Raw genomic sequence first — 13,699 nt, 5'->3', positions numbered from 1 at the left:
GTACTTGGACAGGGTTGGATGACACACGTCGCATCACACGTCTCTTAAAGGGGAGTCACTATAAGGAACTCATATCACTATGCGCCAAAGGGTTAATATGTGCTGCTGCATGTATGCATCAAACAGGTTTTCACACAGGACATACAGAGTGAAAGATGATTGAAGTGAAACATGGCTGCTAGATATAAGCATACCCTCTATTTCCGCCAAAAATATATAGGCCAATTTTGGATTTATGGTTATCATCTAAGCTTGATCCAGGTTTTAAATTGGCCAAAAATACTAATATAATATAAGACAAGAACAAACATCGTGGAGTAATTTCTCTCCAGCGGTCGAATGTGTTACCATGCAGGGTATAAAAACAACGTCTTAATGTTTATCTTCGAGATATTCAGCTTACTGGTCTAACCGGAAATGCAATGAGAACAAATTAGGCTTTTATTTATTTAAAGACCATGCAACAAATAAACGGAATCACATCTAATTGCATAGATATTTGGCTTGATTGTGGTGTTTAGGGCGTCCCTGCATAATCATTAAAGTAATATAATCATGGCTGTGATGGGAGAGATTCATGCGTGGAGAAAAGGCACGTCCTGCGTAATTACGTCATGTGACGTACACGGAACTGTAGCCACGTCGTCAATGAGAGGAACCGGAAAAACAGGAAGCGTTGACTACACCAGACTTTAGTGCTGATTGTACAGAAAACAAAACAGTAAGTGCATTTAAAACAACATTACGTGATTACATGTATGAATTAGGTTTGTTTGTTTACGTTTAATGCTGAATGAACTTGTTTTTGCTGCGTGTTGATGTATTTTCAGCTAGTAAATGTAAGTCTAAGGAAGTTGCTCTGTCATTTCAATAGATGTGATTCATTTTATTGAGTTTATCTGTTTAGTAGGCGACAGACTGCCGCTGCAATAAGTGCAAACTTTGCCCTCTTCTTGTCCTTTGACATTCAATATAAAAGCTTTGTCTAGCTGTTGTCTTCAAAGGGCGTTTAGCCTGAAATAAGACATGTTTACTATGTTTTAATATATCATGTATGATTGAAAAAGCCCAAAAGCTTTCTCAGTATATGGAATAGTTCAAATCTCTCATCCTCAACCAGCTACAACTTCAAAATGTGTATTTATGCAGTAGTAATATTAGTGTTAAGTAATAATAAGCCTCTTATCTGCTGATATTACTATGACTGGAATCATTCTGTTGGAAAACAACAAGATTATTTCTTTAAATGTTAATGTTGATATGTCACATACTGTACATGTTGGTGATATTGCCTGTGTTCTTTAAATTGAGTTAACATTTTATTGATTTTGTTTGACTTTTCATTGTTGTAATGGACCTAAATACTTTGTCTATCACTCCAATGTCTGCTTTTTATGTTTTTCAAATGTTTTTCAGTGATGTCCGAGTTTCAGGAAGTATCAAAGCAGTCCGGTGTTCACCCAAAGCCTGCAGGGTTGGTTTTTCAGTATGGCACCGCAGGTTTCAGGACCAACGCAAAACTGCTGGACCACATCATGTTCAGGATGGGACTGCTGGCAACCCTCCGCTCCAAAACAACCAAAGCCACCATCGGAGTCATGGTCACTGCATCACACAACCCTGAGGTGAAAAAAACCTCCTAATGTCTCCTTACATCTTGCTATAAATCTATGATTTAGTTTATATTCTGTGTGGATATTTTAGATAACTGTTTTTTTCTTCCTGTCATACTATTTATTTTATCTCATAACATTGTTTTCTTTTTATGTTCTTAATAACAAATGTCAGTTTCCACCGCTCCCTTTCCTTGGCCTTTCATGGGATTCTACCAGTTTAAACAATTTCTTTAATAACATCATATTAATAACCCTCCCCTCCAACTTCTCTCTTGATATCTATGTAGGAGGACAACGGGGTGAAGCTTGTTGACCCCATGGGGGAGATGGTTTCACCGACATGGGAGGTCTACGCTACCCAGCTGGCCAACGCTGAGCAGGAGGATTTGCTGGCGGCGCTGAAGGATATCATAGAGAAAGAGGCCGTAAACATGAGCCAGGAGGCTAAGGTGTTTGTGGGCAAAGACACCAGGTATTTAAAGTGATGTCATCTCTAATTTGGATTTCTTAGATGGAAAGATGCACATTGAAGCACAGAAAGATACACATACACTGAACAAAAATATAAATGCAACACTTTTGTTTTTGCTCCCATTTTTCATGAGATGAACTCAAAGATCTAAAACATTTTCTATAAACACAAAATAACCATTTCTCTCAAATATTGTTCACAAATCTGAAACAATCTGTGATAGTGAGCACTTCTCCTTTGCCGAGATAATCCATCCCACCTCACAGGTGTGGCATATCAAGATGCTGATTAGACAGCATGATTATTGCACAGGTGTGCCTTAGGCTGGCCACAATAAAAGGCCACTCTGAAACGTGCAGTTTTGCTTTATTGGGGGGGTCTTGGGGGGTCCGAAAACCAGTCAGTATCTGGTGTGACCACCATTTGCCTCACGCAGTGCAACACATCTCCTTCGCATAGAGTTGATCAGGTTGTTGATTGTGGCCTGTGGAATGTTGGTCCACTCCTCTTCAATGGCTGTGCGAAGTTGCTGGATATTGGCAGGAACTGGAACACGCTGTCGTATACGCCGATCCAGAGCATCCCAAACATGCTCAATGGGTGACATGTCCGGTGAGTATGCTGGCCATGCAAGAACTGGGATGTTTTCAGCCTCCAGGAATTGTGTACAGATCCTTGCAACATGGGGCCGTGCATTATCATGCTGCAACATGAGGTGATGGTCGTGGATGAATGGCACAACAATGGGCCTCAGGATCTCGTCACGGTATCTCTGTGCATTCACAATGCCATCAATAAAATGCACCTGTGTTCGTCGTCCATAACATACGCCTGCCCGATTCACAACATTGACATCAGAAAACCGCTCACCCACACGACGCCACACACGTTGTCTGCCATCTGCCCTGAACAGTGAAAACCGGGATTCATCCGTGAAGAGAACACCTCTCCAACGTGCCAGACGCCATCGAATGTGAGCATTTGCCCACTCAAGTCGGTTACGACGACGAACCGGAGTCAGGTCGAGACCCCGATGAGGACGACGAGCATGCAGATGAGCTTCCCTGAGACGGTTTCTGACAGTTTGTGCAGAAATTCTTTGGTTATGCAAACCGATTGTTGCAGCAGCTGTCCGAGTGGCTGGTCTCAGACGATCTTGGAGGTGAACATGCTGGATGTGGAGGTCCTGGGCTAGTGTGGTTACACGTGGTCTGCGGTTGTGAGGCCGGTTGGATGTACTGCCAAATTCTCTGAAACGCCTTTGGAGACGGCTTATGGTAGAGAAATGAACATTCAATTCACGGGCAACAGCTCTGGTGGACATTCCTGCTGTCAGCATGCCAATTGCACGCTCCCCTCAAAACTTGCGACATCTGTGGCATTGTGCTGTGTGATAAAACTGCACGTTTCAGAGTGGCCTTTTATTGTGGCCAGCCTAAGGCACACCTGTGCAATAATCATGCTGTCTAATCAGCATCTTGATATGCCACACCTGTGAGGTGGGATGGATTATCTCGGCAAAGGAGAAGTGCTCACTATCACAGATTTTTTCAGATTTGTGAACAATATTTGAGAGAAATGGTTATTTTGTGTATATAGAAAATGTTTTAGATCTTTGAGTTCATCTCATGAAAAATGGGAGCAAAAACAAAAGTGTTGCATTTATATTTTTATTCAGTGTAGATGCACTTGTAGCAGACCTTTTATGCCTTTTACTATTCACTTGTTCTTTCTGTGGCCGCAAATGCTCTTACTGCACATAACATTTTATTATGTTATGTGTTTTTCAAACAATAGAGGCAGCAGTGCCCGCCTTTCACAGGCAGTATTGGATGGAGTATCTGCACTCGGGGGTCACAGCAAAGGTAGGGTTAAAAAAAACATCTATACTCCTTATATTTAACTCATTAGTTTACCTTCTTAGTTTTATTATTCCTCTACCGTTTGTCTTATCTTGCACTTTATCTGACTCTTTCTTTCGATCCCATCAGACTATGGTTTGGTGACGACCCCACAGCTCCACTACATGGTTTGCTGTCAGAACACGCAGGGGAAATACGGAGAAGCCACAGTGGAAGGATACTATAAGAAACTCTCCCAAGCTTTCATTAAGCTCTCAAAGAATGTAAGAAACCAGGGTGTGTCCTGTGTTGCTGTGACTTCACTCAAGCTTTTTTTATTTGGGGGCGTGTCTTTTAATTACACCTATCCATCAAGGAATAACTAATTTCTCCTTCCCCCTTTTTGCTCACCTCTCTTGCAGGCGTCCAACTGCACAGACGACCAGAAGCACCTCTCTGTGGATGGCGCTAATGGCATTGGGGCCCTAAAGGTGCGCGAGATGGAGAGTCACCTGAAAAAGGAGCTGCATATATCGCTGTTCAACGATGGCAGTGAAGGAAAGCTCAACCACCAGTGTGGGGCGGACTTTGTCAAAGTGCAGCAAAAACCTCCAACAGGTAGAGCCGTGCTTTTTAGACTTTCAGATTTATGATGTGACGCAAATTAAAATGATTTGTATTAAAAGAAAAATACTTTTTTAATATACACATACAATGACAACAAAACAGTTAATGAAATGCTTCTGTCTTATCTCATGTGAAATCACAGATGCATTATCTGACCACAAGATGGAGACAGTTAATCAGCAAACTGCCTTAGAAATGTCTACGTTTTGGTCTTACACTTACTAATTTGACATCCGTTATAATTGATGTGTCCCTTTTTTTTTTAAAGTAGCCATGTGTCAAATAAATGTATAGCCCCAAGATAAACCTAGGTGCTGTTTTTTATGGCCTTCTTCGCTCTTGCGCCTTTCTTTCTATTTCTCTGTAAAGGCATGGAGATCAACCCGGGGGAGCGCTGCTGTTCCTTTGACGGTGACGCTGACCGAATCGTTTACTACTACTCTGACTCTGAAGGGACATTTCACCTGCTGGATGGAGACAAAGTCGCTACACTCATCAGCACTTTCCTTAAAGAGCTGCTCACATCGGTAAACTCTAAAGTACAAACACGGCAACAACAAGCACGCACATAAACCTGCAGTCAACTGTTTTCATTCTGTTGCTACAGGCTGGTTTAGACTTGAAGATAGCAGTGGTGCAAACTGCTTATGCCAACGGGAGCTCTACAAACTATTTGGAAAACACTATGAAGGTGAGAAAACTCAATTGCGTTCCTTTCTTTCTTTTCATGTTTTCGATACGTAGAAGCTCACACGTTTGCATTACATTTAGGTGATAGTGAGGTGTACTAAAACTGGAGTGAAGCACCTTCATCATGCAGCCCAGGAGTTTGATATTGGGGTGTACTTCGAGGCCAACGGTCATGGAACTGTGAGTAGATCCGACACACTTGAACAGATCACATGAAGCACTGAAAAGCTGCTATTTTCTCTCATAGTTATAGCATATCAGGTGTTATTTAAAATGTATAAAGCACAGTGGCGACTGGTCATTAGGGGCACAGCCCCACCTAGTGTCAGCAGAAAGTATTAAAATAATGATTACAACAAAATGCAAAAAATAAATTAAAATATATTTTAAGATCATGTTTAATCATCTGATTCGTCTGTACATTGCTGTTTTAGTATGTGTTCTTCTAATTAGTGTCTACAGTGTGTGCCTATTGAGCTGCTTTGAGCCATGTGGGACAAAACCCAATCCTGCCCCTCCCTCTCACTGTCTAAGTGAACGGTGACTGTAAAAACTACACTGCACATGCTCAGAGTATTTTCGTATTTAATGTGTGTGGCAAAAAATAATGACCATAGGGGCATAGAGCTGCCATCCCCACCATACGTCATCTCACATAATTCAGAGCTGATTGGCTGTAAGTATGTGTGCCGCGAAAAGTGTGGTGTGTGAAGAGGAGGAGAGAGACCATGAGAGAGATGCGTCCTATAACCAGGAAGTAAGCTGCGCATGGCTTCCCTCCACAAAAAAGCAATGAGATTTATTCCATAGGATTTTAGAAAATAGTTCAAAATAAGATCTGTGGGAAACGTAGCTGTTAGATAAATGTACGTTTTGTTCAGCCGGATAATATCCACATGTCTACCCTAATTTTATAATTTTCGAATCATAAATCCATCATTTAGATTTATGATAGACTTTTGAAACTGCAAGAAGATAAGGAGTACTTTTACAATAAAGTAATAGAGATTTTTGTCCAGAAGGATAGGCAAATGGACTTCATCTTCAAGTCAAGGAGACCACAATTGTATTGAAAATGGGATCTTACTAAGAGAGAACAATTCAATATTTAAATGATAAAATTACATTTTTTGGGTATCCTTCTGTTGAACTGTCTGTTTACAATTAATTGAAGCATCAGACTAAAGAGGCTTTTGAAAATAATATTATATTTTGATTTAGGTCAAAATATAATATTAGTAAACCTGAAGAGTCAGTGCCAGAGCCTCACCAGCCATGAACCTCACTGCAGAAGCTTATATATAGACATCTACGTTTTTTGTGCCCCACCACTTTTGTACATATAGAAACGCCACTGATAAAGCAATGTGTTGAGGTGTGTCATGCTGTGTTTGTGTTGCGTTCAGGTGTTGTTCAGTAAGGCAGCTGAAGAAAAGATCCAGCAGCTCGCTGAGAACTCCAGCCTCATCGACGAGAAGAAGAGAGCGGCTCTCCTGCTGCAGAACACGATCAACGTCATCAACCAGGTGGACACTTACACATGTAACTGTAAATAACACATCTTTTTCACACTCACTCTCAGGTCTAATGTGTCATTTTGTGTTTTTCTATCTTTTAAAGACCGTAGGCGATGCCATTTCTGACATGCTGCTGATCGAAGCTATATTAGCCATTAAGGGTATGACTATCCATCAGTGGGACGCCATCTACACTGACCTGCCAAACAGGCAGCTCAAAGTCAAGGTACTTGTTAGAGCCAGTAATTTGATTTGATAAGAAAGGCCACCTAATTGTGACGTCTGTAGTCAAAGTAGTAGTAGTATAAAGGACTACAATTCCCACGGCGCCTGTGCTAACGCCACAGTGATGGGCAACCTGTTGAGAGACGCCGACGAGGAACAGTTTTTAACCGTACTCAATCGTACTCGTAACCGTACATACAAACCGTACAAGTACCCTTTAAGTTGTGAAGTTATCAAGAAAGAAAGAATACCTAAGTTGTGTTGTTTTATTTGAGTTTTGCCTATTTCTTTTGAATATTGTAAAGGCCTATTTTTCTTTGTTGCATGTGCAAGTTTGTTTGTCTCGTCAACATGCAAGGTCTGCTACAAAACAGGTCTTGGAATTACTTGTAGTTGAATGGCTATAATAAATGTAAAAAATGAAATAAGTCACTATTAATCGATTACGTTTTCTCATCAACACACTCATTTTGAAGAGCTGCTTCTGATAGATGATTTATTTCATTTAGTTTTTGGGGTTGATTATTTTCAAAAATCCTAATTATTTTTGAGCCCTTCATTTTCACCATGAAACCGTTTTTGTAGGCAACAAAGGACTTCCATTTGATAAACCTGTGACTGCAGTTACCCTAGTTCTGGAAATGTTTCAGTGTCTCGCTTTCAGTAACACTTTCAAAGTCTTCAGGAAAGCAGATTTGTTTCTGGTGTGTCCTATTTTAATATCTCGTTATTTTGTAAAATACATTTACTCCCTTACACGAATATAGTGTACATAAGCAGTTATAGTAAGGTGAATCTGTTTTCTGTAGGTGTCCGACTGTAGGGTGATAGACACAACGGACGCAGAGAGGCGGGCGGTGAGTCCAGCCGGACTGCAGGAGGCCATCGACACTTTAGTGAAGAAATACCGAAAGGCCCGCTCCTTTGTGAGACCCTCCGGCACCGAGGACGTGGTGAGAGTTTACGCGGAGGCAGAAACACAGGTGAGAAATCTTTAGTGTTCCCCTTGTGGACTTTTTCCTGCCCCCTTTTTGGCTTCTATTCTCTGATACATATTTGTGTTTTTAGGACAGCGCTGATGACCTGGCACATGAAGTCAGCCTTGCTGTTTATCGTCTCGCTGGGGGAGTGGGGGGTGAACCCAAACCATTGCACTAGAAACACAAACACACAACATTGACAAATCAATCGGTGCTTTTTTGAGTGCAATCACCATTTACAACATCATTCCCTAAAGTGGTTCTCAAAAGAACTTCTTTAAGGTGAGGAATTCAATTATTTTGTACTTTTAATTGCACTTGGTACTTTATTCAATTTCTTTGTATTTGTCTGTTGTCTTTAAGATCACACAGGGGGAAACAATACGGTTTTTTTCTCACTGTAAGTAACGCTATTAAACAGTCTACTATCTGCCGGGAAATGACGGGTTTCTATGTCGCATAAATAAGCTATTTCACTGTTATATGTCACAATTAAAACATAAATTGTCTTCACACACTAACTCAGAATATTAACTTTCAATTATCATGTAACTTCCTACTAAATTTAACCTATTAACGGATACTGTATTCATTTTCTTTTCTATTGAAATCATAAGTTTACATGAGGGGAGTAAAAGCAATTGTGGTTCTTCCGTTGGAAATCTTTTGCTACTTTGGTTTAAATAAATAATGGCAAAGAAAAAAACTGAAGTGTAAGCGTCTCATTGGATTCAAATGAAAACCACAGTTTTGATTGCTTGCTGTTTATTTTGTTACTTTGAAAGACATGTTTACGACACGCAGCAGGATTCAAAAGAGCATTAAAAGGCAGTTATGAGCAGGCAGAGTGACAGAACACAGTGTAGCCTTCCCATGTAAAGGCTCCATGTAGGACAAACACAATCTTCAAAGAGACCTGTGCAGCTTTAGTAAGATATTTGTTTTCTCTTTAGGTCAATCATGAATTCTAGGATTTCTAAAGCATTGAAAAGGCCTGAATAACAACATGGCGAACAGGAGATAGTTAGCAGAGGTTGTTAGTTAGATTTGGTGTTCATTAACGTTTTCTTTATTCTTCTGTCTCGTCCGCTGCTCCAGAAATGATGAAGGTGCGCTCCTGGGTGTCGCTCTCATAAGTGTCCCCATCTGTCTTAACTGATCTGGGAAAAAAGGGGACATTTTTTCCGTATCAGTATGAGATTCTGATTTATAGCTTATTTCGTATGTTAGACAATAGACAATGGGCCTCATGCAGAAAGCGAGATAAGACATTTTATTGACATCCTTCTTATTTTTACTTAGGAAATACAACATTGTACAAGTGGATGCGGGCACTCTTATCAGGAAAGAAAAACCTAATGCTTTCACGGTCCACCAAAAGGAAAGCATAGGAGTTTTTCAATTTGAGGAACATAATAAAAGTAATATCATTATCAAATATGACATGTTAGGGAGTCATTATAATGATTGGATAATGAATTTCTATTGGTGCTATGATCCCAATAAAGATATGAAAACCCTCGAAAGAGGATATTGCATGCGTTCAGCTTCTGAATGGCTTACACTCTGCTCCTAGATGCTTATTGATTTGATTGGAGTTCTGAAAAATCACGTGTTAAAGTTGATTTAACAGTACGGTACCTCTATAACATTACGTCCGAAGTTCTTTTTCGTACAGCCTTGTTCTTGTGCCATCCCTCTATTTGTTGGGTATGTGCGAGAGTATTATAAGTATCAAGCAGTATCAGGTGAGATTCAAGTATATCGCTACATAAGACCCATTCTATACCAGAGTCACCCTCTACCTGATGAGGAGAGTCTTCCTCTCAGTGGTCTCAGTCGCCTGACCCCCCTCAGTCCCGTTTGTCAGGGCGTCAGATGAGGCCGTCTCCCCCCGGCCGGCACCAGGAGCTTTCTCCCCCCCAGTACTGCTCATGCCATCTGGGTTTCCATCTAGCTTTGAAGTGGCAGCAGAGCTATCAGAGACTGAAGCTGAAGTAGCATTCATGCTAACACCACAGGTGAGATGATGGCCTCCAGGTAGAGACAGTTGTGGGACCATGGTGCTCAGACGGCTGTCTTCACCCTCGATCAGAGTCCTGAAACAAAATAACAGTGAGTGAAGTCTGTATAAACGCTGCGTACAAAACGATATACTTTCTACTGACCAAACAGGTTTACATACTGCGGAAATAGCATGAGTTTGTGTTTTGTTCACCTGTAGGTGGTAATCTCAACCTCCAGAGCCATCTTCATATTCAGCAGGTCCTGGTATTCCCGCAGCAGCATAGCAATCTTCTCTTTAGTTACTCTCAAATCCAGTTTAATCGCCTCTATGCGCTCCTGTTGAAAAACGATACATCAGAATGTCTTCGTTTTAATGGTGTTTTGGGTCAGAAAGGGTATTTTATATCCATTTAAAATATCTCATGTATTATAGAATAACATAATGTCAGACACCTCCAAGTCCTCCACCTCCTTCTTGTATTGTAATGCTGAATCACGAATCTGAGCCTCCAAATACTCATTCTTCGTCGCCAATGCCTCCAATTCACGTTCCTTGTTGAGAACCTATATACACACACACACACACACACACACACACACACACAGCGGTTTAATGCTAGGAATGAGTAGTAAAAGAACAGGAACAGGAAATCATACTAACATCCTTCTTGTAGCCTGCGATTTCCTCTCTTAGACTTCGAGTCTTATGGGCGTGTTTGGATGAGGCGCTGTTCAGGTCCTCAAACTTTGACCTGTACCAAGAGTCCATTTCCTGGAGAAGAACAAATATAAAAGGTTTCAAAAGATTATTAATGCCGAGTAAGGCCTTGGAATAGTATTTCTCGAATGTTCTATATAACCTGACACGGTTTATTCATGTTGTTGATCTATTGTGGCAGACTACCTCTAGGTTTTTGGCCGCAATACTTTCATACTGAGACTGAATCTGTCTGAGAGCAGAGGAGAGGTCGGGGAGGCCGAAGGACACTTCCACCTTGGAGGTTTCTCCACAGATCAGCTGCATCAGCTCATCAATTTCCTTTGGGTGGATCAAAAACAACATGAGTTAGAAAAATAGCAATACATAACCCCACTTATAAAGCTAACTTCAATTGGATGGCCGAAACTGCCATGTCGTATTGACAATATATAAAAGTAAGATCTCTATTGAGCCAAAAGGATGCTGCAAAGTTTGTTTATAACTACACTTGTACTTATCATCGTGACTGTTTCTTATCATGTTAACGCTCTATTTACTGGCCCACCATAAGCAGCCATTGCAAAACGGCAGAGTATTGGGAATATTGCTGGCCGGATTTTAACAAAAAACTCCAATATAAATCATGGCATGCTGTTTTAGGCAACCTACACGGTCTTCCTGCGTCCTTTTCGAAGTATGTTGTGGTTTTTAAGGCACTAAATGGCTAATTTGATAATATAAAACTAAGATAGGGTTAAAAACGTAACCATTTATTTATGTGTTCAAGGAAGGTCCACTACACCACATGCTAGTCACAGGTGTCCCCCTCACACCATGCTGGTAATTGCCAAGACTGCATTTACTCACTCGATCCATGTCATCCCAAAGTACAACATGTCATTGCAGTAATTACCAGCCAATTAAAACATTAATTGCAAAATGACAGGCATGCCAGCCACTGACTCATATACATGGTATGCAGTGTGGCCAGTGAGGCAATACATTACCTCCTTATGAACTCTCTCCAGGAAGGCCCGCTGGACCTCAAGGTTTTCCAGATGTTTCTCCAACACAATCCGTGCTGTAGTTGCTTTATCCACATCCTAGGACATTTAACAGCATGTAGTTTGAATAGTTTTTCGTGAAATATACAGTATCTATCTAGTGAATATATTTCTTCTAAGATTTTATCTGCTTCTTACCGGACGGAGATTCTCAATATCCTGCTCCGTCTTTTTACGGGCAACAACAGCCTCGTAGTATTTGGCCTTCAATATGTCGAACTGGCCCAACATCGCCTCCTTGGCTTCCAAAGACATATCCTGTACAGATATACAATGATAAAACAGTTTTTAAATGCAGTAGAATAAAAGGAGCACAAGTGTTGGTTGATTCTGACCATGACTGGCTTCTATAGTAGTCACAACAAAGTGTGATATACATATGTTGCAGCCATGAGAGATGACCTCCCTCACCCTCTGGACTCTCATTCTCTCTGCATCCCTGAGGAGTTCCTTCAGCTGAGTCTCGTACAGCTTCCTTAGGCCTGATGGTCTTTCATGGCGGTTCTTCAGGGACTCAATCTCTGCCTCCAGCAGCTTGTTATCTGACTCCAGGTTTCGCACCTACACAAATAAATACAGGAGAAACACATTTACCTACTGATAACATGTTGAAAGCACAACAACAACATAATTACATGATGTGTTTCTATGAATCTTACTATTTGTCCTAATGTTTTGCGTCGGAACAATTGAAGAAAAGGTTGTCAGATTGTCAAGAAATTCAAATGACAAGGATTTGTGTGACATTACAGAGCAGTACATCATCAAGTGTGAAAATGCTCTTGCCTTTTCAATATACGCTGCTAGGCGGTCGTTGAGGACAACCATCTCCTGCCTCTCGGTGGTGCGAGTCGCCATGAAGGCCTGGTTCTCTACCGCAGCAGCATCCAGGTCCAGTTGTTTCCCGAGCCCCATGGACATCCCGAGGCACAGAGTTCCCATACTCTCACTGCTGTGGAGGCAGAGGGTTTCCAGTAGATTCATTCAAGTTTTCATTTGATGGATGTTTTTATTTAACTGTATAATTTAAACCTGTTCGATGCTTATTATGCACTCACACGGCAACATCTGTATCTCTCAATAAAGCTGCATTGGTGGTACACTTTTTAAGTTAATGGCAATCAACATTATGACCAGTGCTGGCGAGTTACTAAGAAAGGCACATTTAATGTAACATGTTAAGTATTTGTATTATACTTGAGTATTTCTACATTTAAAACACAAGAATTTCACTTCTTTCCCACTACATGGATTTGCTTTTAATTATATTGCAAATAAAAGTTATCAATACAGTATATAATCAGTTAATTAATTGTTTTTTTTTAATTCTGTATAAAACATTATTGATCCCTTGGTGAAAGTTACAAGCTTACAAGCAGTATAGTAAGAAATAAGCCCCACATATGTTAAAATACAGTATGAATATTTCTGATATTGAACATTCTGCCATTTTCCTGAATGTACATTTAGTAGGCTATATGCTTATGCTAATACATAGGATATATATAAACATCTGAGTAATAATGTCACCCCTGCAAGGCACTCACCTGCTCATGGCAGACTTTTTGGAGATGGCCCTGCGCCCCATTGACCCGGCACTCCGGGTGTAGCTGGCCGACCTGTGGCGGGACTCCCTGCGGGTGGGAGAGGGACTGGACACCCGCAACTTGTAGGCAGGTGGTGCGGCAAAGGCCCACTCGAACTGCCGGCGGTATGAAGACATCCTGTCTGGACTGCGGCTCATGTTGACGCTCCTGTAACTGTTCCAGCTTCAAATGTGGACTGGAAACGGATAACTCGTATACCTTTCAGTCCGTGGTGGGGTCTTTATACCCTGAGCCCTTCCCTAAACACTACAGAGGAATGTTGAACCTCCCCAACCCATGGGTGAATGTCTCTACAACCATCTATCAAGTTTACGTCAATTAACTTACTGAGGGAATCTTAATTGTCTAATGAT

General features: G+C 41.0%; 2 protein-coding genes across 3 annotated transcripts; one reads left to right on the top strand and one right to left on the bottom strand.

The window, feature by feature from the left end:
* Window positions 1-587: 587 nt before the first annotated feature.
* Window positions 588-8,674, top strand: pgm3 (phosphoglucomutase 3). 2 transcript variants are annotated; one of them, XM_034204291.1, is made up of 13 exons: window positions 588-721; window positions 1,417-1,625; window positions 1,904-2,088; window positions 3,886-3,953; window positions 4,080-4,213; window positions 4,352-4,547; window positions 4,926-5,083; window positions 5,164-5,247; window positions 5,328-5,426; window positions 6,653-6,772; window positions 6,867-6,989; window positions 7,798-7,971; window positions 8,057-8,674. In XM_034204291.1, coding segments are annotated over exons 1-13 (1,641 nt in total). In that variant the 5' UTR covers window positions 588-720; the 3' UTR covers window positions 8,147-8,674. The 2 variants fall into 2 exon arrangements, with proteins under 2 accessions (XP_034060182.1, XP_034060181.1); XM_034204290.1 differs by lacking the exon at window positions 588-721 and adding an exon at window positions 821-839.
* A 59-nt stretch (window positions 8,675-8,733) lies between these two features.
* On the bottom strand, window positions 8,734-13,610 carry ngs (notochord granular surface). Its single transcript, XM_034204292.1, has 11 exons — window positions 13,287-13,610; window positions 12,526-12,691; window positions 12,151-12,300; window positions 11,878-11,997; window positions 11,683-11,778; window positions 10,880-11,014; window positions 10,637-10,747; window positions 10,429-10,539; window positions 10,187-10,311; window positions 9,774-10,067; window positions 8,734-9,128 (listed from the first exon to the last, which is right to left on the bottom strand). Exons 1-11 carry the CDS (start codon window positions 13,481-13,483, stop codon window positions 9,038-9,040), a joined length of 1,596 nt encoding a protein of 531 aa, XP_034060183.1. The 5' UTR covers window positions 13,484-13,610; the 3' UTR covers window positions 8,734-9,037.
* Between the last annotated feature and the right edge of the window lie 89 nt (window positions 13,611-13,699).

The sequence above is a fragment of the Gymnodraco acuticeps genome, unplaced genomic scaffold, assembly GCF_902827175.1.
Source record: "Gymnodraco acuticeps unplaced genomic scaffold, fGymAcu1.1, whole genome shotgun sequence".
Classification (NCBI taxonomy): Eukaryota; Metazoa; Chordata; class Actinopteri; order Perciformes; family Bathydraconidae; genus Gymnodraco; species Gymnodraco acuticeps.
Note: the sequence above shows the minus strand (reverse complement) of the source record. Positions and strands in the feature narration are given on the sequence as shown.